At 39.1% G+C, this 27,463-nt stretch overlaps 1 protein-coding gene across 4 annotated transcripts in view; it reads right to left on the minus strand.

Annotated features, from left to right (window-relative positions):
• The window catches only part of Klhl15 (kelch like family member 15), a 43,266-nt gene extending 19,835 nt beyond the window's left edge, over positions 1-23,431 (minus strand). The window contains exons 1-4 of one of the 4 annotated variants that reach the window (XM_029473267.2): positions 23,359-23,431; positions 22,592-22,791; positions 15,461-15,511; positions 4,697-5,408 (exon numbers count right to left, since the gene is read on the minus strand). In XM_029473267.2, coding sequence (XP_029329127.1) covers positions 4,697-5,401 — 705 coding nt within the window. In that variant the 5' untranslated portion in view covers positions 5,402-5,408; positions 15,461-15,511; positions 22,592-22,791; positions 23,359-23,431. Of the gene's footprint in view, positions 1-4,696; positions 5,409-15,460; positions 15,512-22,591; positions 23,063-23,358 lie in introns of those variants that run through there. The other 3 variants (XM_021153401.3, XM_029473269.2, XM_029473268.2) reach the window with 3 other exon arrangements.
• Positions 23,432-27,463: the final 4,032 nt, after the last annotated feature.

The following is a 27,463-nucleotide window of genomic DNA, read 5'->3' on the forward strand; positions in this document are numbered from 1 at the left end:
CTTACTGTATACAACCATAACCAAAGGGTGAAAGCTAGGAAGATGGGGTTAAATACATGAAAAAGGCCAATGAAAACTTACTTCCTGAACATCAGAGCACTTTTCTGCTATCAAAATATAATCCAAATGACAAATGCAAGCCAAAAGAAGCAATTTTATACGTCCCAGTATTCACATTTTTAAAAGCACAAAGGTGAATTTTCAATTATTGAATTCAATATACCCAAAGGACAATTTCAACATGTAATCAATCTCAAAATTATTTGAGTCTGGGGATATAGTTTAGTAGTAGAGCATCCATAATGTCCTGGGTTTAATCTTTAGATCCAAAATAAATCTGAGATAATTATCATCCTTTTTGTTGCCTTTTAAAAAATGATTCATTTATTTCATGTGCATGGGCATTTTGCCTGCATGCACATATTCATGCACCACATGTGTGTCTGGTTCCACAAATCCCTTGGAACTGGCATTAGTCAGTTGTGAGCTGCCATGTGAGTGCTGGGAATTGAACATTACTCTTAACCACTGAGCCATTTCTCCAGCCCCCTTTTGGTTGTCTTAATCTTTGAACACCAGAGCTCAAGTCACAGTTTCACACTGATCTGGATGGTGCTGAAGACTGAACATAGCATATGCTAAGCTTATACCATTCCACTACAGAATAGTATCTCAGGCTGATTTATTAAGAATGACTCTTTCCATTTTGAAATCTAACGTAGTTTAAACTCCGAAAAACTGAAGTATTCTTTTGTTTGTTTTTGTTTGGTTGGTTGGTTTGGTTTTTTAAGACAGGGTTTCTCTGTGTAGCCCTGGCTATTCTGGACCTTGGCTATTTAGCCCTCTGTAGGCCAGGCTAGTCTCCAACTCAAAGATCCTCCTGCCTCTGCCTCCCAAGTGTTGGGACTAAAGGTGTGTGCCACCACTGCCCACTATTATTCTAATTTTTTAAGGGAGGGGAATTTTATTACTATAAAAGAAATGTAACACAGAATAGATTAAATATTTTTTTGATTTTAGTCAGAGAAATGAACTGCTTGGAGTCACAATACAAAAAGAGTGGTGACTGGCAATTTCTTTCTTTTTTTTTTAGATTTATTTATCATATGTAAGTACACTGTAGCTGTCTTCAGACACACCAGAAGAGGGTGTCAGATCTCATTACAGATGGTTGTGAGCCACCATGTGGTTGCTGGGATTTGAACTCGGGACCTTTGGAAGAGCAATCAGTGCTCTTACCCGCTGAGCCATCTCGCCAGCCCCACTGGCAATTTCTAAGCTGAGCTGAGCAACTAAGTGGTTTTCCAAGTTTTCCTCTGAGATTACCATACTTTCCTGTTAATTGTTCCTGAAAAACCATGATTTTAAAATGTAGATGTGTTAATAGTAAATAATGGGTATAAAGAAACTAAGTAAACAACACACAAGGAAATAATCAAATACATCTAGAATACACCTGAAAAACCATGATTTTAAAATGTAGATGTGTTAATAGTAAATAATGGGTATAAAGAAACTAAGTAAACAACACACAAGGAAATAATCAAATACATCTAGAATACACCCAGCATGTGAAACACCGAGACAACGAATTAATGAGCAGCCTGGTCTTTCTCAAAACAAACAAACAAACAAACAAAACCAAAAACCAAAAAACAAGAAACAAAGATAAAAAGGTGGGGGCTGCTGTGGATTAAGACAGCTTAAATATACAAGATGGCCAAAAGCAGTGCATAAACACTGGGCTCTAATGCATTTTGGAGGCCAGCTCCAAAAACTTGAATATGCATTTGCAATTTGATGATGGGTCTTAGTGTTATTGCCACTAGGTAAAAACAGGATCGTATTTAAATAAGAAAAGTCCTTACTCATACTAGAAATACAGTAAGTATTTAAGAGGTATTTGTGTTTACAAATTATTTTCAAGAGCTAGAAAAAATATGGCAAATGTAACAGTAACAGTCTTTTAATCTAGGCAACAGCTATACACTATACAGGTATTCATTACACTATTCATTCAACTTTTCATTTTTGAACATCCTTATAACAAACAAGAAAAAGGAGAAACAATTCAAAATTAAAACAAAGACAATCAAATGTACTGTACAAACCTTGATTAAATTTTAGTTCATGAAAAGCAACTAAAAAAAGATACCTTTGAAATGACAGAAAATGGCCTGGATGTTACATGATATTAAAGAAATTGTTAATTCTCTTGGGTATGACAATACTATTTTGGTTATGTAGGAAATGATAGCCTAAGCTTTTAGGGATGATAGTCACAATGACTACAACATTCTTTGAACCAGTTCTAGGAGGAAGAAAGAACACATAATAAAAACTATATAACCTCTACCTATCTAGAAAACATGTTAACAACTATTAATTTAAATGATGTGTTTGTTTTGGAATCACCATTCTATTCTTTCAGCTTTTCTGTATGTTTACCTGAGTCTGTAATAGAAACTTTAAAAACACGTAAAAGCTAAAATAAGACCATTTAACATTCCTTGCCAGATGTGACATGCATATATATATATATATATATATATATATATAAATCTCTGCACTTGATAAGACTGAGGCAGGAAGATGCCCTGAGTATGAGGCCAGACTGGGCTCTAGAACATGTTAGAGCCCAGCCTGGGATAGAGCAAATGCCTTATTTGAAGAAAAGAAAATGGCCTTGTTTGAGACCTGCAATATTTTGAATACAAGAAAAATATATGGACACTATTTAAGAAGCTTGAAATATAAAATATATGATGTCTAAAATTTTTGAGACAGAGTCTCTCTGTATAGCCTTAGATACAGTTTCAGGAACTTGCTGTGTAGATCAGGCTGGCCTCTGCCTAAGTGCTGGGATCAAAGGCATATACCATTTTATCTAAAGTATTTATTTGCCAACCAAATTCTCCACATGAGTTTAGTTTCTAAAGTTGTATTTTTAAAATAAGACCTCTAATCTGCATAACTGAAGTGTGTCTCAACATTTAAAAAGCCACAAGTTGGTTTGTTAAATTTAAATCTCACACATTATTAAGGCAGGCTTATTCAAGTAGAAGTAAAAGATTTTATAATTACAAAAAATAAAGAATTTTCTCCTCAATGGGGTCTGAACTTTTCCTAAGAAAGTAATTCCAGAAGGAAGCCTTAATAACATTTTCATAATGATAACACCAAATGCCTAGTGAATGGGGATAACCACTGCTATGTTGTAGGTGCAAAAGGAAATCAGCAAGTCCGAATGTTAAACAACTACCCAACAGACTTTTAGCCACTATACCACTGCCTATCTTGAAAACTGATAATTGAAATGTAGACTAGCCTAGCAGCTCCAAATTTACATACTAACTGCTATCTGTTAACCATTTTATTGTCCCACAAGAAAAGAAGTTTTATTTTCTACTTCACAAATACTTTCTACTTCTATCTAAATTGAAACTGGGGACAAGGTGCTATGTTTTAGTGGCGAGGAAGCATCTGGATTTAATGGATAAAGACAAATCATGAATCCCCAGAGAAAGAGAGCAATCAAAACAATAGTAAAGGTAGCAAAAAAATCAAAACCTAAGCAGCAAACACGGTTTACATAGATGATGTATGGAGATGGGTCCTAGTGAATAAAAATAAGTAAATTTTTTAGTTTTAATTATTTGTCATATTAATAAATTCTGAGAATAAAGATAAAATTCCATAAAATTGAGCTTTCTATTAAAGATAATGACACTTCATAGTATTTCAGAAGGAAAAAAAACATGCCAGGCTGCTGAGTATTATTTAAAGGCACAAATGTGTTTATTTTTAAAATGGTATAATCAAACTTTTTCCCACAAGATCTGGTAACTAAAGCTGAGTGCTTTAGCATGGAGGATATCCATTAACCAAGTTTTTATGATGTCTAGAAAGAAAGAAAAATGCAAGAGGTAAACAGAGTCCCAGAGGTAACCAATGTGATTAGAAACCAATTAAGTTAAGCAATTACTGAAGCTGTTCTCTCTCCTTTGGGCAAGACTGGATCACAAGTGAGACTCTGATAAAGAAATGAAGATGCTTGTATGCAAAAAGGCCAAGGTTGTTTTAAAGAAAGTATCTTTTAAAAAAGATTTATATGGTAGAATGTACACAGAAATGCTTTATGAGTGTACACAGAAGATTTATGATCTACTAGTTTGGAAATGTCAAAATGTTTTTAGACATATAATTTGTTTTTGTGGTTAAAATGAGGGACAGATATAGGCAAGAGTATGGAAGACTATCATCAAGAGCTATTGTATGTGCCCTTACTGCATCTTAAGTAAGAAAATGCATTTAATGTATATGCACCATGCAGAACTATAAAAATCCTCAATGCCAATTCTAGCATGGATTACTTAAATTAACTTTTAAAAATAATCTAGCCCATTTCACATTAAGAAAAGCTAAAGTAAATCTGTAATAGTTGCATCACATCATAATCCAACCTTAAGGGTACTTGAAAAGTTGAACTATTCTACTACCTACCTGGTTTATTCTTCACCCACAAAATGTATTTTTAAAATTCCTAAATGCATAAGATATACAAAATCGGCATCTTATACAGAAAATATTCTCATAAACTACTCCTTTCTTGACTCCTGACCAACTCTGGGAATCTTATCTATAGACATCTACTTTAAATTGAGGAGTCCTGTCTATCGCTTTCAAATGCACCAACCTTCTCAAAAACGCTGGATGGAGTCATCAGACAAAACCTGATGTTCTGAATGATGGTATCTGTGTGTCTCCACCGTCGTCTATCATGTCGCAGCCAAGACTGCACAGCCTCGTACAGCTCAATTTCTGGAAACCTGCTCAGATGGTCATTATCCAAATAAGACATGAGCTTCTCGAAGCTCAGATAAGACAAAAAGTCAGGCCTGGACATTAGTGGCACAAAGTTGTCTAGCAGGAAGGCATCCAGCTTCTCCCTGACTCCCTCAATGTTAACACCGAAATCATCTAACAGTCTCATAATTTCCGCACAATTTTCTAAGCAGATTTTGGCTAAGAGAAAGGAGCAGCAGAATTTCACCACTTCTATAAGCTGAACATACATTGCTGCCTGAAGGATTTCATGTACAGTGTTCATACTTAGTTCTATAGTTCCATAATACATAAACTGAAGAACGTGACTGAAACCAGTAGCTGTTAGACCTTTCAAATGAATTTTGTCCTGATCTCGTTCCCTCATGTCTGCTGTGAACATAATTCTGAAGTAATCACTCTGGGTGGCCAAGAGAGCTTTATGGGCCTGGAACTGATGGTCTTCAATAACCAGAGTGACATCGAGAAGCAATCCCTCCTCATACAGCGCTCTGAACCCAGCAGAGACACTGGTGTCATGGATGGAGGAACAGAATCCTTCCACGTCCCCTGCCATGAATCACCTGGAAAAAAGTAATTAAAGAAAATGGTATTAATCATGACCATACATTGAGAAGGTATTATTAAGAATTGCAACAGTTCTTATAATGTATTAGGTCTACTAGTGCAAAGTCCTAAGTATATAAACCCTTAAAGAGAAGGCAACCTTCTATGAAAGTTTCCAAGCTAATGATTTTGGCTTCCTACCTGGGATAGAGACTCTACTAAAGACAGATCTATTAAACAGTGGTGGTAAACTGTTAACTTATAAACAATACCAACCTATCTGACTTTATACTAAATTCATCAAATATATTCATGTTTCAAAATTAGGAATACAAAAGATTTCATAAGCAAACAGTTAAGGAAAAGCCAATAAATAGAAAAAAAAGGAAAAACAAAAGTTTCAAAAATGCCTAGAAATTTATCCCAAAGAAAATAATTGGATAAATATGCCAAGTTGTACAGATAAAATTCTTCTTCCTAGCATTATATATAATAAACCATTATAAAGTATCTGACACAGCAGCATGCATCTGCAGTTCCAACTATAGGGAGGCTGAAAAAGAAAAAAATCACTTGAATCCAGAGTTCTAGGCTAGCCTAGGAATGATGAAGGTGAGAGAAAAGTAAGAATGGAGATGGTTGGAGGAACGGAGGGAAGGTAATAAACAAAACTTGCTGAGAATTCAAAGTCAGTCTGAGTTACAGAGCAAGTTCCAGACAAGCTCCTGTCTTGGGCTACATAGACATATCTTCCCTGTCCACAAAAAAATATTCAAAAAAGTTTAACACTTATGGGGTATCTATAATCCAAGCACTCAAGAAGCAGAGGCAGGAGGATTGCAGTATGTTCCGTGCAAGCCAGGGCTACATAACAAGACACTCTAAAAAACAAATTTGACAACGGATTATTAAATAAATATGGTATAACAGATAAGAGTGGTGATAGCAATCTGCCTAGTCTAACAAAGGTTATTTATTAGATGTTACCACAATCTACTGAGTATACCTCCAAAAATAAAATACATATGTATTTGTTCAGATGAGAAAAAGTCTGGAAGAACAGATACCAAAATGATGAACACTTCTTTTCTTTCTTTTTTTTTTTGTCTTTTTTTTTTAAGATTTATTTATTATTATACATAAATTCACTGTAGCTGATTTCAGACACACCAGAAGAGGGCGTCAGATCTCATTATGGATGGTTGTGAGCCACCATGTGGTTGCTGGGATTTGAACTCAGGATGTTTGGAAGAGCAGTCAGTGCCCTTACCTGCTGAGCCATCTCACAGGCTCAGCCCCACTTCTTTTCTTTTATACTTATCTGATTAACCTCATTTTTTAAGAAACAGATGAATACTTTCTTATTTTTACAGTATGTAATTTTAAAGAAAAGTAAAAAAAAAATCTACATAGTTAAGAAATGAAACTAAGTACAATTAAAATGAGATCTAGGAGTTTGAGCATGGAGGAATATCTTTAATTCCAACACTAAGTGAGGCAGAGGCAAGTGTATCTATCTCAAGGCCAGCCTTACCTACATAGCAAGTTCCAGCCTATCCAGAGCTACACAGTGAGACCTTATCTCAAACAAGACAGATCTATGGCTCAGAAGTAGAGTGTGGATTTAGTATTAAGCCCTGGGTTCAATTCCAAGCATCACAAAAAAACATAAATAATAAAAATAAATTAGGGCCAAATAAGGCAAAAATAAACTAACTTAGTCTAGTCTATTTATGAATTGAAGTAATTTTTCCCACTAACACCCACCTCAAGCCATCTTCTATCTTGCTCTTTCTTTGCTTCTAGCTTCCTCTCTAATGGTTTCTCCACTCTTGAATGCCCTCACAACTCCTTCCAATGTGTTCTGTAGAATCTTCCTTTATTATATACAAATTTCATTACATGTATATGTTGGTCCAAAGTCCCTTCTCCATCCTCATTTAAATTAAACATTTTTCCTTAAATTCCTACCTTCCAGACATCCTGTTTCTATCCCTACCTTCAGTATTCTTAGGAAAAAACCTCTTTCAAGACATACAGATATTTCTTATCCTTTCCTTAACTTCTGACCATTCTTTTCATATATAAAACCTAGGCCTTTTAATAAGATAAAAAAAAAATCCATCGTCTTATATGCCCCAGTACAGGGGAACACCGAGGCCAAGAAGCGGGAGTGGGTGGGTAGGGGAGCAGGGCAGGGGGAGGGTATAGGGGATTTTCAGGATAGCATTTGAAATGTAAATGAAGAAAATATCTAATAAAAAAAATGTTTAAAAATATGTATATAATCCATCTTCTGTTGTCTCTTGTTATACATTGCTTGATCAATGGCTCTCCCATCTGCCTGGCACCTGGCTGAATTATATGTACTTATTCAGCATTCACAAAAGGCAATGCACACAAAAACTGAGACACAGCCCCCACTATCTCTCAACTCCTATATACTGTCTTTATTCCACTGCAAACTTTTAAGACCTGCCTTCATCCAGAACTAACTCTACATCTGAAATCTAAACTATCAACTTCCTAATAAACACTGATTCTTTTAAAGAAAGAAAGGCACCATATAGTGCAAGCTGGTGGAAGACTCTTTAGGCCTCCTGCCTCCCAAGTGCTAGGATGATAAGCCTAAACCACCACAGCTAGTCACTGTCCTCTTCTTTTACTTGCCTTATCATATCTTAACTTTATCACTTTTTACATCTTAACACTTTCTCCTATCAGATAACAACTCCTGCCAGGGCCTCCATTTTCCTTGCCTCTTTGCCTGTCCTTCATACCTTCTAACTAAACAAAAACCACGCTGATCTGTCTTTCACTCTTAAGGCAGACGTTCAGTGTCAGTGAAGAGGTTTTTTAAACAACTGTAAGGCTATTCCCTACTGGTGAGTACTAATACACAATCAAAAAGATGTCAGCAAAGTAAGCTTAACTGGTATTGACAAATCTCTGGAATGTTATAGCCAAGCCACTGAAGGAGAGGTGGTTTTCAGAAAGGGTTTCAGAGTCTCACACTGCTACAGTCCAGGCCCTGAACTCACAGCATCTTCCTGTTTCAGACTCCCAAATCCTAGAAATACAGAAGTACCCCATGCCCCACAATGCAGCCACTTTGAAAACAGTCTAAAGTTCCTCATGTTTTTGGAATTGTATGTTTGAGCCCTCTGCTGAAACATTACCTACAGATCATGCCAGGCTTTGAAGAACACAATCAAAAGATGTAGAAGTCAACATCTGTGGCTCTGAAATCCTACCAAGTAACAATGCTGGGACCTAATCTCAATTCCTTTTCCCTCTGCTTGGGTGTTTGAACCAAGAGCCTTTCCAACTAAGCAACTGGCAACACATCTGACTCCTGTCACTACTCTATCTCCTCCTAGAGGCAACACTTGCCAATCTCACTATTCTATTACCATTGCTCCCCTGATATTTACTGAAGGAGAAGCACCTGTATGCCAGGTACTACATTACATATGGATATATGTGCCAGTCAGGAATCTTCTCTGTAGAATAGATGTGGTTAAGAAGGAAAAGGCAGCATTCAAGACACTAAGCCACCACTCCTCCACTCTCATGGGAGGTGATCACTAGATTTCCTACATCTTCAATATGTTATCTATGACACTATCTTTTAACTTCTTGACTTTTTAACCTATTTAGTCAGTGTTGAATCTGGCTTGAGCTCACATAACAAAAGAATGTTAGTAAGAAAAAAATCTGAACCAGGTGGAGTGGCATATACCTGAAATCTCTGTGTAGGAGGAGGGGAATAGGAGTTCAAAGTCATCCTTGGCTACAAAGCTTAGGTCAAAACTAGCCTGGGCTACACCTGAAAGGTTAAGAGCACTGGTTGCTCTTCTAGAGGATCCCAGTTTAATTCCCAGCACCCACATAACTCTAGTCCCAGGGAATCTGACACCCTAGCACAGACATACAGATAGGCAAAACATCTTGGCACATAAAAATACATCTTTTATCATTTTTAATTTTTATTTATGAGGACACTTTTGCTCTCTTAAGACATACCAGTAGAGGGCATCGGATCCCATTAAAGATGGTGGTGAGCCACCATGTAGTTGCTGGGAATTGAACTCAGGACCTCTGGCTGAGCCATCTCTCCAGCTCCCATAAAAATAAATCTTTTTTTGGGGGGGGGATGAAAAGGTTTGTTCAGCTTACACTTCCACAGCATTGTTCATCATTAAAAGAAGTCATGACAGGGACTGAAACAGGACAGGAACCTGGAGGCAAGAGCTGATGCAGAAGTATGAAGGGGTTCATCTTACTGGCTTGCTTCCCCCTGGCTTACAGTTTGCTTTTTTTTTTTTTTTTTTTTTTGAGCACAGGATCCCCAGTGGAGGAGCTAGAGAATATACCCAAGGAGCTGAAGGAGCTTGCAGCCCCATAGGAGGAACAACAATATGAACTTACCAGTACCCCCAGAGCTCCCAGGGACTTAACCACCAACCAAAGAGCACACATGGTGGGACCCATGGTTCCAGCTGCATATGTAGCAGAGGATGGCCTAGTCAGTCATCAATGGGAGGAGAGGCCCTTGGTCCTGTGAAGGCTCAATGTCCCAGTGTAGGGGAATGCCAGGACAGGGAAGCAGGAGTGGGTAGGTTGGGGAGCAGGAAGAGGGAGGGAAAGGATAGGGGATTTTCAGAGGGGAAACCAGGAAAGGGGATAACATTTGAAATGTAAATAAAGAAAATATCCAATAAAAAGAAAAAAGTAGAAAAAATAAAAATAAAAATAGATCTTTAAAAAATAGCCTGAGGCCGGGCATGGTGGCGCACGCCTTTAATCCCAGCACTTGGGAGGCAAAGGCAGGTGGATTTATGAGTTCAAGGCCAGCCTGGTCTACAGAGTGAGTTCCAGGACAGCCAGGGCTACACAGAGAAACCCTGTCTCGAAAAAAAAAAATAGCCTGAAAGGGTAATATACCAAAAATATTAAAAATGGTTTTCTTGGTATGGAGGCATGTCAGGCAATTTCACTGACTGCTTATCTGTTTTGTAATATATCTACAATCAAAAGATATCACTGTTTTTATAAAAACCTATTAAGAAAAATCTTTAAAAGCCTGATTTCCTGGTCTCTCTCTTCTTGGCCCCTTCTACAGCATGATGTAGCTCATGGCTGTCAACAGCACATACTATTCTGAATTTCTTCCTATACTACTCATTCTTCATTCTCATTCATGGGTTCACTTTTCTCAAACTACTCCCGTGAGCATTGGTGTCACCTGTAAATCAGTTCTTGCCCCTTTCTCTCATTAAACACTGTGTCCCTCTTAACAATTGTGTCTAAATCCATGGTTTCTAAGATCTACTTTCACAACTATCTTGGCAGCCTTTCCATATTTTAATCCTTCCTCCATTCTGCCATATAGTAAATCAATTGTGCAACAAACACTTCTGTACACTGCATTTGGGACTTCAAAATCAATATATCTAAACAGAATCCTAATCCTATCTGTCCCTACTCAGTTTTTTCTTTTATATTTTCCATTTTATCAAGAGAGATATTCTAAGTGCCCGCTTCTTCCCATGTCTTTTTTGTTTATTTGTTTGCCAAGGTCATACTCTATAGCCATACTGGCCTGTAACTCCTGTAACTCATTGTGTATGTAGTACAAGCTGGCCTCACACTCACAGCAATTCTTTTGCTTCAGTCTCCAAAGAGCTATGGCTATAGACATGGACTACTATACCCAATGCCATTAATCTCTTAACCCATCTTTCAGGCCTATTGATTCTACCACATTAAATGTTCACTAATCAAAGATAGCACAGTTATGCACTAAATGAAATTCAGATTGAAATATTTATTTAGTATGTCATTAATTTAAAATTATACAATTTAATCAGGTTTTTGTTTAGGGGCAGGGGCTTACTATACAGCCCTGGCTGGCCTGGAACTCTCTATGCAAATTAGGTTGGTCTTGAACTCTGATTTAACTCCTCTGCCTCCTGGCTGAACATGGCTACACAGTAAGACCTTGTTTTTTAAAAGGCAAACATAATTTTTAAAAATATTTTAAAAAAAATTTTTTTGAGACAGGGTCTCTATGTAGCCTCAGCTGTTCTGGAACTTGCTCTGTAGAACAGGCTAGCCCTTGCTCTGTAGAACAGGCTAGCCCTCAGACTCAGAGATCTGCCTGCCTCTGCCTTCCAAGTGCTGGGATTAAAGGTTTGCAAGACCACTAAAAATGTTTTTAATACGAAAATTTGAGAAACATAGAACACAGAGGGCTATTTTTATGGAGGTGTTGTTCTAGATAACATAATCATATTTATCAGAATTATTTTAACTCACAAATTCAAGATTAAAGTCAGCAGGCAAAGTGCACACCTAAGTCCAAACATTCAGGAGGCTGAGGCAAAAAGATTGAATTTGAGGCCAGCCTGGTTGCATAGAGGGTTGAAAGCCAAGCTAGACTACTTACTACTCATCAATTTTTTTTCTTGTCTTAATTTTTTGTCTGCTTGCTTTTTGTTTTTTAAGACAGGGTTCAAAAGCCCTGGCTGTCCTGGAACTCTCTTTGTAGACCAGGTTATCCTCAAACTCACAGAAATCTGCCTGTCTCTACCTCCCAAGTACTGTGATTAAAAGATGTTGAACCACAAAGTCCAGCTTGTCTAAAACATTTTTTAAAGTAAAGTTAATTAGCTCATAAGTTTCCAAGTGATATAAGGCATATGTACAAAAATAAAATACTAGGAACAAAAGTGAGCTCAAACAGCATGGTATCTGGATAATCAAACCTTCTGATTAGTGTAAGGCTACCATAATGCTAATTACCAATTTTCAAAATAATTATCAAGTAAAACATCATAACAAATTAAACTGGATAAAAATTCTGGTATTTCATTAATTTCTATGAGTCATGGTTACCAATTATCACTGATAATTCAGATATACTAGTCACATTCAATGATAATTTAACAACAGAAACCTAGACATTACCATTCATAGACTATGAATAGAGTGTTCCTATTTTGTTAACCTGCTATTTTGACATTGTGTGTATATATATATATACATATATATATACATATACATATATACACATATACATATATATATATATATATGCGCACACATACACACACACACAACTCATATCACAGAGATCTTCTCTAAGGCCTGGAGTTCAGTAGTGCTTGCCTACCATGCACAAAACCCTGATATCAATCTCCAACACTGTAAGAAATATGATCCAATAGTTACTACTACCTAAAAAGGTTTCAAACAGCTATGTTCATGAACATTTATGAAAAACTGTATCTAAATAAAGCTCTTTTTTACGTTTATTTTGTGTGTATGGATGTTTTGCCTGCATGTATGTATGCATGTGCACCGCATGTATGCCTGGTTCAGAAGATAGCATTCGATCAGTGGAACTGGAGCTACAGATGCTAGGGTGCCACCATGTGGGTTTATGAACCAAACTCCCTTTCTGTAAGAGCAACAAGTTCTCTTAAGCACTGAGCCACCTCTCCAGCCCCTAAATGACAACATTTAAAGGAGATACATGACCTGCAATACAACTAAGCATGTGCAAGTCTCCAGGTTCAATTCCTTTCCTGGTTCAACCCCTATGCAGCAAAAATAAAGAGGTATACTTCTTTGTGGAGGGAGTATTTTTGTTTGGGGGACAGGCTATGCACTTGAGGCCTGCCTTAGCTTATGATCCTCTTGCAGAATATATCAAAAAGTAATCCAAACCCAAGTCTGGTGGCTCATTCATATAATCCCAACTATTTGGAAAGTTGAGGCAGGAAGATTTCTACAAGTTGCAAACCACCCTGGCCTACAGTATAATATTTTGTCTCCAAAAAAGTGATCAAAATACCTAACTATGGCAGAAATATCATATGGCAATCAAGCAATAGTAAACTCCCTGTCAAAAAAATCAGCACTCCTGTTTTGAGTACCAGGTGCCATCCTCTGTTTGCCCAGCCTGCCTAGAATTCCTAGCAGGTAGGCTCCTCTTTGGGTTTAGCCCTAATCACATATGGTCAGATCTACCTGGGAAATATTAATCAAGATGAATAACATTTTGTCAACAAATCTAGAAAGACAGGAGAGAGGAGAAAAGGAAGAAGGGATGTATACTGACTATGTAGTACTAGAATTGAGCATTTCAAAGAGCAACTATAGACATACACTTGTGGCCTGATTATCACAGAAATGCAGTCAACTGAGAAGGAAGAATACAAAGAGTGCTTCTTAACACCTTCTTTTTCCAGTCCCCAGATCCAGATCTGAAAGAAATCTTTATGTTCTTGGAATAGTCTCCCTTGTTACTACCTGAGCTGACTTCTACTTATAGCAAAGGGTCCTAAATAACAGTCTTAGAACAGAAATATCTGTTAGTTACTTAAGATTTGTTAGCCTTCTGTCTCTGTAAAAGTGAGAGAGAGAGAGAGAGAGAGAGAGAGAGAGAGAGAGAGAGAGAGAGAGAGAGCATGCATTAAATATAATCTCTGAACTTTAGAGGCATAATATTCTCATTTGATATTCTACTTTTTATATGATTGTATAGCTATTCAATGTTCTTACATGCATATTAAAACTAAAGTTGGGTAGTGGTTCCTCACACCTTTAATACCAGCACTTGAGAAGCAGAGGCAGGTAATCTCTAAATTCAATGACAATCTGTTTTACAGAGCTAGTTCCTAGATAGCCAGGGCTGCCCAGAGAAACCCAATCTCGAAAAACTAAACAAACAAACAAGCAAGCAAAGTGTAGATACTTTAAAGTTACACCAAGATATATAATCTAAATACAAGATCTAAATCAACTTCAAGGTAATGTTTGATAGCTAGGGCATATGCAGTATTTTCCACTCAATGCACTTAACAGTAAGATCAACAGCTTTAGACCAGGATCTGTAACTTGTATGGAAAGCATGTATAGAAGCAGAAAACTATGAAATACTGCATGATGAACTGACACCACCATCCAGTCTCTCAATGAAAGCATGAGTCAGTCAAATCTAGAGTCGTGCTCAAGAGATCAAATTGTAATTCTACCTCAACTAGCTCTGTGACCTTAGAGCAAGCTATTTAGCTTCTCTGTGGCCTAATGTCTTCATCTGTAAAATGAGGGTACTAATAGTAATAGAATCTACATTATCGTATGCTCTGAGAATTAAATGACTTAATGCATATAAAGCACTTAGCATGATACATAGCTGTGAAGTACACTATTGGTACTGCATCCTTTCTCTTGGTGCCACTCAAGCCCAATAGTAAACATGACACTTTTACTTAGAAATTGAATAATGCTGGGCGTGGTGGCGCATGCCTTTAGCCCCAGCACTTGGGAAGCAGAGGCAGGTGGATTTCTGAGTTCGAAGCCAGGCCAGCCTGGTCTACAGAGTGAGTTCCAGGACAGCAAGGGCTACACAGAGAAACCCTGTCTCGAAAAACCAAAAAAAAGAAGTTGAATAATAAATCTAATACTGCTAGCCTCATAGCAACAACACTTTGAATCAACCCAGAGCAACTGTGACTTACTTGATAGATGAAGACACTAAGTTTTATAGATATAGATGAACAGACATTATTCAAGATCACACATATAATTAAGTGTTAAAAAGAGAGGGTACATACCTTAATAATACAAAGAAAAGGGGCATAAAAAAGGAATTTTTAAGGGGGCTGGAGTGATAGCTCAGAAGTTAAGAGCAGTGACTGCTCTTCTAAAGATTCTGAGTTCAATTCCCAGCAACCACATTGTGGCTCACAACTATCTATAATGGGATTCAATGTCCTCTTATGGTGTGTCTGAAGACAGCTACAGTATACTCATATACATTAAATAATAATAAAAACTTTTTAAAAGATGAAATTATGATCTTTTAAAATAAAGAATTTAAAAGAATCTAAAAATAATTTTACGTGTTTCTCTCATTGTAAAAAAAAAAAAACAAACAAACAAAAACAAAAACCCTACAGCTTACAAAATTTTAAAAACGCATTTTGTATCTGACATATTCTACTAAACAGCATAGATTTATAATATCAACATTTAAGGCATCAAATAACCAACTTACAAATGAACACGTGAAACAAAAGCAACTTGTTCTCAATCCATAACCTGGACACTACAAAGGAAAAAAAAAAAAAAGACTTAGAATGGCAAGGTTTAAACTCAAACAGAAAAAAGAAAATTATAATATAAAAACACATATTTACATAAATTTAAAAAAGAATTAGGAAAATCAAATTTAAGACTGTAAAAAAGATATAAAATCTTATATAAAATTCTCTACAGAACTATACCAATTTTAGAAAGAAAATAATAATTATAAGAAGTATAACACAAAACTCAAATAGTTAGCTCTATGATCAATGAGGATTGGGAAAAATCCAATTAATAAGGGGCTTTTGAGAAAATTATTACTAACTCACAAAATGGTAAATGTTCAGAAATTCTATATCCTCATTTCTCATAATGTATCTTCAAATCAGGGCAAATTATGGCTTATAAACCTAATGTGTACATATTCTATACTTGGCCTTCAGAATTTAAAATATTTTTTTCCAAAAGAAGAATGAACCTAAATTACAAGGCATGTTGAACAAGAAATACTGAACAATGTGTCTTGTTTTATCAACTTGGCACTGTCAAAGCATGGGGGGAGGGGAGCTGGCTAGAGAGTTAGTCCATACCTCAGTGGTAGAGGGCCCTGGATTCAGAGCTCAATTCCCAGTACATACATATGTAATGCATACACACACATATACACACACACACATAGGGTAGGAGAAACACTGATTCATGTCTTTGAGCATATGATATGGTCTAAAGAGAACTAGAACTAGAGTCCTAGTCACCTGAAAGGGCTTGTCAAGGTCAAAATTATTCTCAAAATACTTAGAAAGCTTCAGGGCTAACAAAAAGTTGTTATAAGGACTAGGACTGTCGCTCAGAGATAACACACTTACCTAGCAGGCATGAGTTTCCTAAATTCAATACCTAGGACAGCCCCCACCCCCAACTTACCTCTCACCTTTACTTTCTGATTTTAATGAGTATCCAGAATGTGAATACCTGTCATATTTTTTTAAAAGATTTATTTATTTATTATATGTAAGTACACTGTAGATGTCTTCAGACACTCCAGAAGAGGGCGCCAGATCTCGTTACGGATGGTTGTGAGCCACCATGTGGTTGCTGGGATTTGAACTCTGGACCTTCGGAAGAGCAGTCGGGTGCTCTTACCCACTGTACCATCTCACCAGCCCCTGTCATATTTTTATAAGACCAAATGTTGCAGAAAGATTTGTAAAAATATGGTCAGTAAAATAATTATCAAGGATTTTTGTTTTGTGTTTTTTGAGACAGGGTCTTACTCTATAGCTCAGGCTGACTTTGAACTCACAAATTCTTTTTTTTTTTTTTTTTTTTTTTTGGTTTTTCGAGACAGGGTTTCTCTGTGTACCCCTGGCTGTCCTGGAACTCACTTTGTAGACCAGGCTGGCCTCGAACTCAGAAATCCACCTGCCTCTGCCTCCCGAGTGCTGGGATTAAAGGCGTGCGCCACCACGCCCGGCTGGGAACTCACAAATTCTTTTTCAAACTCCCAAGTGCTTGGATGAGCCACTATACCTAACTTCAAGTGTTTAATTATAGTTTTGTAATTTTTTGGAAGATGGAAGATAGAAATTTTTCATTAAAAACCATTATTTATGTAACTTTAAGGGGGCTACTTTTCCAAAGAATTACAAGCATTTTAAAATTCCCTAGTATTGGTTTCTGCATAAATCAATACAACCCACATAAACCAAAGTTCTTTAGAATCCAGATAAATTCTATGAGATATAAAAAGTATCAGTGAAGGGAAGATAATTGACTACACAAATCATGAACACATGCAAACATAGAGAGAGAGAGAGAGAGCGCACGCACGCGCACACACACACGCACGCACGCACACATTCTGCTTTGAAAGACTATTACAGCTATTTATATCACGAAATTTCTAACAGTTCAAACTCTCTAGTGACCAGTAAAGAAATAAGTCTTGTGGGGGTAACTGCTTTCATATTCATCCCAAAGCTGCCTGAAAACTCATACAAAACTGTAAGCTGTTCAGTATAAAAGCTAGCCTCTCAAACAGTTACTGTTTATCCTTAATGGAAACTGGAATTGTTCTACCAAAAATGACACCTATGAAGTAAACACCATACTTGCATATTGAAATCAAAGTGTGGCACTTACTATTAAAAAAAAAATTTCCAAATCATAAAATCTCACACAATTTCTATAACCTATCTGTTAATTTTAAATTCAACAATCTCAAAGCAGCCAACCTCTCAAAATATGTTTTGGGTTTTTTTTAAAGCTCTAAGAAGCACTCCTTTTACCCTCAAATATATACTACTACCTAAATCGTAAAGAACACAGCTGAATTTGGGAGAAAGGAATGTGTATTTGTTTGATAGTGAAACTCTTGTCATCAAAATATTTTTATAGCTCAAGTACTAAACTGCAAATGATGACTTAAACTACTAAGAAAGACCTAGTCCTCCAGCCTTAAGACTGCACCTATTCTCCGATTAGTTTACTTCACAGGCATGTTTAGTATTTAGTCATCCTGTAATATAAGAAAACTAAGGAAAACCCACCTGTTTCAATGCTATTTTTCATCTTGAATACTCCTTTACTACAAGAAGAAGGAGCCCAAGAGTGAGGTCATGGAAAACAGCTTCCATGGCCTTTAGAGATTGCATCCAGTGAGAATTCTAGGAACAGTCTCATTTGGGAAATAAAATCCCAAATCTTCTAAGCTGCATTTTAACACGAAATCACAAATCATGTACTGTTAGCATTTTATTCTCCCCCAAGAATTATATAACTAACATGAATCTTTTGGAAGCTCCTGCTGTTATGATACAGATTTCCTGCAAGTTCACGATGCAGTATTAACTAAATTCAAAAATATTATCAAGGACAAAAAAGACTTTTTCTATCTGTTCTTATTTGTTTCAATGATTCAGCTAGATTTTTCCCTCAATGCTTGCAGACAGAGCCCAGGGCTTCACACATGAGATGCAAATGCTCTATCAATGAAATAGACCCCAGCCTAATAAGCTTTAAGGATCTCACATTAAAGAGAGAAGACTAAGCTTACTCAGTGGGTAAAGGTGGTTACAGCCAAGCAGGATGACTTGAGTGCCATCCCTGGAACCCACATGGCAGTAGAGAACCTACTCCTACAAGTAGTTCTCTGACCTCCACGCTCATGTTGTGTGGCCTGTACACATGTATGCAAACACAGTAGACAGACAGACAGACAGACAGACAATTGTATTTTTTAAAGGATCCTACAGCCAGTGAGATGGCTCAGTGCATAAAGGAGTCTCTTGCTCCTTGGTTTAATGCCAGTACTTGAGAGACAGAAGCAAGCAGATCTCTGTAAGTATGGGGCTAGCCTGGTCTACAAGGGGAGTTCAACGACAACCAGAGCTCTGCAGAAACCTTGTCTCAAAAATACAAAGGAAATCAAAAAACCAAAGGGCATCTACTTACATTCTATTGGGGGCGGGCGGGGGGGGGGTAGCATGTTGTTTATTTTGAGACAGGGTCTCTCACTTTGTAGCACTCAGAGAAACTGTCTTTTGCCCCTCACACCTTTGAATTAAAGATCTAGGAGACCTTCAGATTTAAAACATCTCCTATGCTTTAAATTTGTATTATGTGTATGGATTTTAGCTGCAGATGTCTGTGTACTATGTTAAATGCCTAGTGGCCATGAGAGCCAGCATAGTTTAGGATCTAAAGGTGGTTACGAGCTGCCACGTGGATTCTGGGAATTGAACCCAGGTCCTCTAGAACCAGTGCTTTTAACCACTAAGCCATCTCTCCAGCCCCATGATCATTTATTTTTATGCCAACAGTAATACAAGGTATACCTAGGACAGAACTGACTTAAAAGTGCCTTGCCAATGGTTCCTAAAATGGCAGTGATATGCTCCTGCAACTAACACACACACTTACTTTTTCTTTCTTTATTTCTTTCTTTCTTTTCACTCTCTCTCCCTCCCTCCCTCCCTCCTTCCCTTCATCCCCCTCTTTTGTTGCTGCTGTTCCTAGAAAACCAGTCTCTCTCCACGTGTTGTTCCTCTCTGGCTAGAACCACTCTATCCAGATATCTATGACTCTCTTTAGATCACTAGGAAGAGTCAACTCATTGAGCCCTTGTCTCAAACCCGTCTTAAAATAACAGAACCCAATGGACTTGGTGGCACACACCTTTATTCTCGGCACTCAGGAGGTAGGAGCAGGTCCATATCTGTGAGTTCATTCAAGGCTAGTCTGGTCTACACACAGGAGTTCTAAGACAGCCAACACTACACAGAGAAACCCTGTCTCAAAAAAAGCAAACAAAGCTTAAATAGAAGTTACAAAACCCCTCTAAAGAATCTATATCTCCACTCTCTGCCTTATTTTTTCCCTATATTTAATGCTGAAGTAATTTTTTTTTGAGACAGGGTGTCTGCTGAGGAAGATTCTGAACTGATCCTACTGTCTCCACCTCCTAGTGCTAGAACTATAGAAATGGGCCACCAAACTTTAACTTTCTGTACCAGGTATAGTTACATGTGCCCATGGGAGGCTGAGGCACAAGGATAACCTCAAGTTTAAGGCAAACCTGGGTTATAGAGAAAGACTGGGGGAGAAAACTCTAAAACAAACCCAACAAAACCTTGTTAAAACTACTAACACTAACCTGAATCTCCAGCACCTAGAACAGTATGTGGCACATAGGAAATGCTTAGTAAATTCCTCATGTACAGACAAATTTACTTCACAAACTTCCATGTTCTATAACCACTTCAATTTAAAGATGAAAAATCCAAACTATGAGGTTAAGTTACTGGCCTAAGGTTATGATATCAAATTATGGAGCTAGGGTCTTCTGAGATCTACCCCTTCCTAATAAACCACTATTTCAACAAGCCCTCACTAATGGCCAGCTTTTGTTGTTCTTTAATTTTAAAAAAGCCCAAATGGCCTATAGCACTCTAGTTCTGAGGAAATGTCTGACAGCACATCCCCCACCCAGGTCAAGAGTCATTGTCCTCATGTAACATTCAGTCCCCAAACCTGACCATGGGCCACCAACATCACAGGGACAGAGCTAAAATCAGGAGGAAACTGTTAAAGGTACTAAAATATAACATCTTTTCCTTTTTCCCATCTCTCTTGACTTGTCATGATATGTTTCTACTTATTGGTATATGTTGTCCTAAATAAAGAAAAATAAGGGCTGGCGGGATAGTTCAGTGGTTAAGAGCGCCGACTGTTCTTCCAAAGGTCCCGAGTTCAAATCCCAGCAACCACATGGTGGCTCACAACCATCCATAACGAAATCTGATGCCCTCTTCTGGAGTGTCTGAAGATAGCTACAGTGTACTTACATATAATAAATAAATCTTTAAAAAAAAAAAAGAAAGAAAGAAAAATAAAAATTTTCAATTCTTAGCACAAATTCTATCATCATTTATATTGTACGATGCTGGTTTACACACATCATTAAACCAAGTCTAAAGCCTGGCTTCTGAACATCCATGAAGTCAGTCAAGTCAGCCTTGGCTCCATGATAACCCACAGCAAGGCAGAGAGGTCAAACTCAGAAATGCCCAGTAAAGTAGTGATCTGTGAAAATTATCTTCAGAACAAGGGATAAACCCAAAATATAAAAGCAGTCACTTTAAAGCTGGCTGTCCCTTTTCCAACCTAACCCTACCCACCTTACATTACTCTGTCTTTTTAAAAAATACACAAGCATACTGTGAAAGACCACTGGCATCAGACCAGGGAATGAAAATTTTAACATCTACTCAGAAAAAAAAATTTAAGACTAAAAATAATATACTCCAAAATGCTCCTTTCACTTTTAATTGACTATTATAAGCCAAAACATTCTACAGTTTTGAAACTCTAGAAAGTAAATTCTATTTTCGAGCCACAAATATTTACTATCTTATTTCTTGCCAATTAACAGGTAGTAAAGAGTATTAGCATCCTTTACCACTGACGAAATGGGACTCAAAGTACCTACTAAGTGCTGTAACTAAAAACGAGAACTGAATTCCTCAAATATTGCATGAAGTGCTAACAAGTTGAAATTCCCTGTACATTTCTGGATCTACTGAGCATTAGAGAAACATGAATGCATGTGTAAGCTCTTGAAAAACCATTTTCAAATGATTAGAAGTATTCAGTCATCCTGTTCTGTAGATACAAAAAGCAAACACTGAAATTAAAAAACACACACGCTTTTAAAATGACAACAGTAAATCAGATTGACAAAGGAAGTGAACCTCTTAAAAATAAAAAAGACTAAATAAATATAAGGTGTTAAATATTCTGAATAAGAAAAGGGGCTGAGAGGCCTAGAAAGATGAAAAGCCCTACAGTAACATTAAATTTGAATTAAAGGATACCGTTATTTAAATAAGCAGTTGGCATTTTGTAGAGGGAAGGCCAACGAACACTGACTATTAAACAGCTATCCATCACTGCGCTGTTCTGCTAGTCCTTATTTACTTATAATATAGAAATTAAGAGGCAGCAACAGTTAGCCACATTAACCACTCAAGCAAAGGTTACCTAAAGAAAATGACCTTACATTTTTCTACACCACTATACAGCTATAGATTATTTTCACATATATGACCTCATATAGTCCTCACTACCTCTCTGATGTGGCTATTATCGACTACACTGCATAGATAAGAAACTGAGGCTCGGTCCGCGATCCCCTCAGTGCGAGATTTTCTCAGTCGCCCAGTCGGACCCAGACATTCTGATTATGCCGCACGCATTATGCCGCACATTTCGCATAGTTCTATTTAAGGCACAAACAGGATTTTTAAAGGGAAGGAACCGGTTAGGGGGGAAATAATCATGGTACCTGCAGCTCTATGCTGCAAAAAATGGCTGAATTATGCTTCTTCCTTTTTTTTTTCTCCTCTCTCTCTCCTCCCCCCTCCACCAGAAAAAAATTTACATTTCAAACAATTTAAGTAAACTCAAAAGACAAATTAGCTCCCAGCATCTACAAAATGTTTGAGTGCGGCCAGTGCGGTGAGGGCCACGGAACCCGTGCCTTCCTCGGGGCCGCGGGCAAAGCCTCGGCTCCGCAGGCCGGCGGCCAGGGGCAGCTACGCACCTCGGGGGTCCTGTCCAGCCTCTAGTGGACGGCAGTCTGCATCAGGAAGAAGTGGGCCAGTGGCCGAACGGTGGGAGGGTCGGGCGCCGGGATGGACCGCGATAGCTCCTCGGACCTCTACAAGGGGCCGCTCCCTGGCCGGGCCGGAGCGCTCCGGCGCCGGGAGAGCTCGCAAGCCCGAGGCCCCCCGAGAAGCAGTCCTGGGAAAGAAGACAGCGGTTGAGTGGCGAGTCCAAACAGTTGGTCTAGGCGTGACGCGCGCGGCGTCGGGGCCGGGGCCCAGCCTCGCCAATACCGGGGGATGTCGCGGCACTGCACGGGGCTCGGCGGGAGAGCCGACTCAGGACCACCAACTGGGGGACAGCTGAGGGGGCCGAGGGCAACAGAAACGCCAGCGGGAACCACATAGACGACGGTGTCTCCGGGTTTCTGCCCCCAAAGCGCGCGGAGCCTCGGGATCACCCACGCCGGGGGTGGAGGAAAGCGGGAAAGGGGCGGGAAAGGGGCGGGGCGTGGGGGGGCCACGAGCCAGGGGCCGCTCCGGGCCTCGCGCCCCCTGCGGGCCGAGGGAGCCGCCCGGGGCCCGCCCAGGGAGGCGGGGCCCACGGGCTAGGGGCCCGGGCCAGGGTCTCGAGGACGCAGAGCCGAGCCTGTCCCCGAGAGAGGGCGGGGACTGGAAGCCGTGGGTTAGGGAGCAGGCCTGGGAGGCCCCCTTAGCCCCTGAAGGCGCCCCGTGGGGGCCGGCGCGCCGCCTGTCGGGTGTTTACCTTCCCCCTGGTTGAACGCCAATGCCGCCATCTTTCAGCCCAGGCGCGTCACTTCCGGCGCCACGGAACGGGAGCCGGTGTGGGAACCGGGTAGAGGGAGGGTTGTCCCACGCCAGCTGCGCGCCTTGCCCCAGAGGCGGGCCTGCTACAGTAGCGGGGGCGGGGGGTGACGCGGCGGGGCAGGGGCCAGAGGGAAAGGAGGTAGAGGGGCTCTGCAGGAGGGATCCGCAGAGGTTGACCCTCAGAGCCCTGCCGTCGAGGCTGGAGAGACTCGGCCGTGCACTTCCACCCCTGCAGCAGGGTCACTCCGCCTGGCCCGGAGATGGGCCCCGTGGCGCTGCAGCGAACACACAGTGCGCAAGTTGAGGGCTAGGAAACCTGGAAAATTCCATTTTTGCATCTTGCACACCGTCGGATGAGGGGAGTTTTGACAATGGTACCTGTTATAAAAGTGACTAGGTGGACGCCAAATGGCAATCATTTTTTGTAAGGCAATTTGCAATGAATCATTGCGTCACGGTTCCACTTAGCTTATCGCATAGCAATTACATATTTCACATGCAAATTTCCCAGAGATGGAAAGAGTCATAGAAAATGGCATTATCTTCACCAGAGGTAGAAAAGTACGATCTAAAAAAGCGGGTTTGTTTTGCATCAAAATAGGCAAGAAGGAATATTCAGAAGGCACCAATTTCTGTTGTTCCTTGGGGAGGGGTCTGTTTGTTTTACAAATCTGCTCTAGAATTCTAGGTCATGGCTTTTAAATACTACCCTTACTTGATTTAAGAAAATGAAAATACAGCGTGTGGGGGACTTTTGGGATAGCATTGGAAATGTAAATGAAATAAATACCTAATTTAAAAAAAAAAGAAAATGGAAATACACTGTAAGACTTTTGTAAATTTATTATATATCTCTGTAAGAGAGCTGTAGATGACAAATACACAGTTGAAACCACTAGTTCTACGACCAGTTAAAAATTAAGACACCCGTTAACCATTTCTGATCTTAACAGATCTCTTTGCTTCCCCTGTCTCTAGCTCCACCACCGAAGCCCATCCCCCACCCCCACATCGCCATTTCTCTCTAAATGAATAGCCTGATGAACTTTTCAAGAGACTGTGTCTAAAAGCGATCAGTATCTCTTTCTAACAAGCTTGATTAACATGCCACATTTCCCAAGAGGCCAAAGTAGCACATCGTGTACTGTTTTGCTGAAGTACACTACTTCATTGTAAAAATAATTATTATTTTGAAAATAGGAAATAATCTCTTTTCTGACTTAAACACTGAAAGTTCAAAACTTGTTTCACCTATTCTGTTTTTTCCAGTCGCCCCTTTAATGCCTTTATTTGTGTTGGTCATTTTTAAATCCTAGCTGGTTGGGTTGGTGAGCTGGCTCAGCAGGTAAGGGTGCTTGCCACCAGAGTTCTAGCCTCAGGATCCACGGAGTGGAAGAGAGATCTGTCTTCATTCACAAGTTGTTCTCTGACCTTGACATGTGTCATGCCTGCACACATACACACTTAAACAAAAGAGAGTAACAAGATCTTAAATTCTAGTTTGCTATCTTTGTATGTTACTGCATGATTACCCCAGAATGTATTACCTTAAAACAACACATTTAAAAATTAAACTATAAAATTAACTTTCAATTGCACACATTCAATGTCTGAATTTTATAATTCTTATATGTCATAAATAGCTAAAAGAGTTGAATTTTTTACATTAACTAACAGACATGCATTTTAAGCTATACATTACCATGAGTGAGTGATCTGTCTAGAGGTTTCTTTCTGTTTCTGACTTGGAAAACGGACGTGTTTGTGTGGTGTAATAGGTATGTATAACAGTGAATGGTGTCACAAAGTATTCTGATCAGTATACGCATTCTCTGGCGTCATGTGATCTCATCTGGCATTTTCTTCTGTTGCTCTGCCCAAAATCTTTTCAAAACTACTTTCCTGTTTCTGAAAGTGAAGGTTTTTGGTTTTTGTGGGTTTTTTTTTTTCTTTGCCAATATGTATGAGTGTTTGGCTGCTTGTGTGTATGTGCACCTGCTGTGTGCCTGGTGTCCACCGAAGTTAGAAGAGGGTATCATATCCCCTGGAACTGAAGTTACATGGAGCTACCATGTGGACACTAAGACTAAGCCCAAGCCTCTGCATGAACAGCATATACTCTTAACCACTGAGCGTCGGTCCACCTTCCTGTACTGTGTCTTTCCACCCATCTATATATGTTTACTATATAGAACCCCCCCAAATCTATCCTTAATAAATGATGCTGAGCCAGGATAGGTGCTTGCCACATAATCCCCCAGAACCCACATAAAAGTGGAAGATGAGAATTGATTCTATAAAGTTGTCCTCTGACTTCTATGTGTATGCTGAGGCATACCCATCATATACATACACACTGATTTATTTTTTAAAATAAATGTAGATGATGCCACTTTCACTTCTCTCTCCCTAGGGATGAAAGCTAAGCCCTCACTGTTTTTTCAAGTACTGTATTATATATAGGATGGTCTAACATTTTAATACCCAGGAAAATAAAACCCCTTTATCTAAATAAACTGACACCTACTGCAGTAATTCCTGTTTTCACTTGCAGCAGGCATTGCTTAACAACAGTGTTATGAGCCGGGCATGGTGGCGCACGCCTTTAATCCCAGCACTCGGGAGGCAGAGGCAGGCAGATTTCTGAGTTCGAGGCCAGCCTGGTCTATAAAGTGAGTTCCAGGACAGCCAGGACTATACAGAGAAACCCTGTCTCGAAAAAAACAAAAACAACAAAAAAAAAACAAAACAACAGTGTTATGTTCTGAGAAATGAATAAGCAGGTGATTTTACTGTTAGGCAAACCTAGACAGACACCTAATATGGTGCACATGTGTAATCCCAGTGAGGCAGAAGCAGAGACAGGTAGGTCTATGTGAGTATAAGGACAGCTTCATCTACATAGTGAGTTCCAGGCCATCGAGGAGCTACCTAGTGAGACCTTATCTAAAGAGAAAAAACTATATAGTTTTTCTCAGTACCATGGTTTGCTATGACTGGCAGTGCAGTAGGTTTCTTTATACCTGAATCAACCACAAAAGGTGTAATGTGTTGCACTCCAGTGTAAAGATAGCTGTAACATCAGTAGGTAGTGGGGATTTTTCAGCTCCATTATAATCTTTTGAGTACAGTCTGTAGTTGATTGAAACTACATCCTATCTATCTATCGATTGATTGATCAATCGATTTTCCATTTCTTTAGTTGGGGAGGGAGCCATAGAGATCAGACAACTTGCAGCAGTTAGGTTCTTCTTTCCACTATGTGAGTGCAGGGGATTGAACTTAGGTTGTCAAATTCAGGTTGTCACACTTGGTAGTAAATGCCTTTAACTGCTCAGACTTGTTACTGGATCGAACTTTTTTTTTTTTTTTTTTTTTTTTTTGAGACAGCCTTTCAATTATCCCGGGATGGTCTTGAACACATTATTCAGCCAAGAATGTCTTTGATCCTCTTTTGCCCACCTCCTCAGTACTGGAATTACAGTGGTGTGTAGTGCAGTGGTTCTCACCCTTCCTAATGCTGCAGCCCTTTAGTGCAGTTCCTCATATTGTGGTGACTACAAACCATACAATTATTTTCTTTGCTACTTCTTAACTTTAATTTTGCTACTGTAATGACTCATAATGTAAATCTCTGATTTGCTACCCTCACGACCCTCAGGTTGAGAACCACTGGTGTAGTGCTTGCCTAACACTCTTCAGATGTCAGGGATTGGACCCAGAACCTCATGCACATAAGACAAGTGTTCGACCAACTGAGTTAACATCTTTAGCCCTGAAGCAGCACCCTTAGACAACCATGACTGCACTTTTCTCATCATACTGGAAAGTAATTGGAGTTCCTTCATCCTGGAAGATAGCCCAAAAAGTAATTCAAAGCTGTTTAGGCTTCCCAAGTACTAGGATCATAGGTGTAAGTGTCCAGCCTGTTTTGTCTTTCCTTAGCTCTCTAGCCAAGTGTTTAGGAATACAATACACATTCATCAGTCTATTGATGTCTGGCTGTCTGACAGTACTAAGCCATGCTAGAAACTTGGTCTGGA

This window comes from Mus caroli, unplaced genomic scaffold (assembly GCF_978045245.1).
Source record: "Mus caroli unplaced genomic scaffold, Mus_caroli_1 scaffold_5, whole genome shotgun sequence".
Classification (NCBI taxonomy): Eukaryota; Metazoa; Chordata; class Mammalia; order Rodentia; family Muridae; genus Mus; species Mus caroli.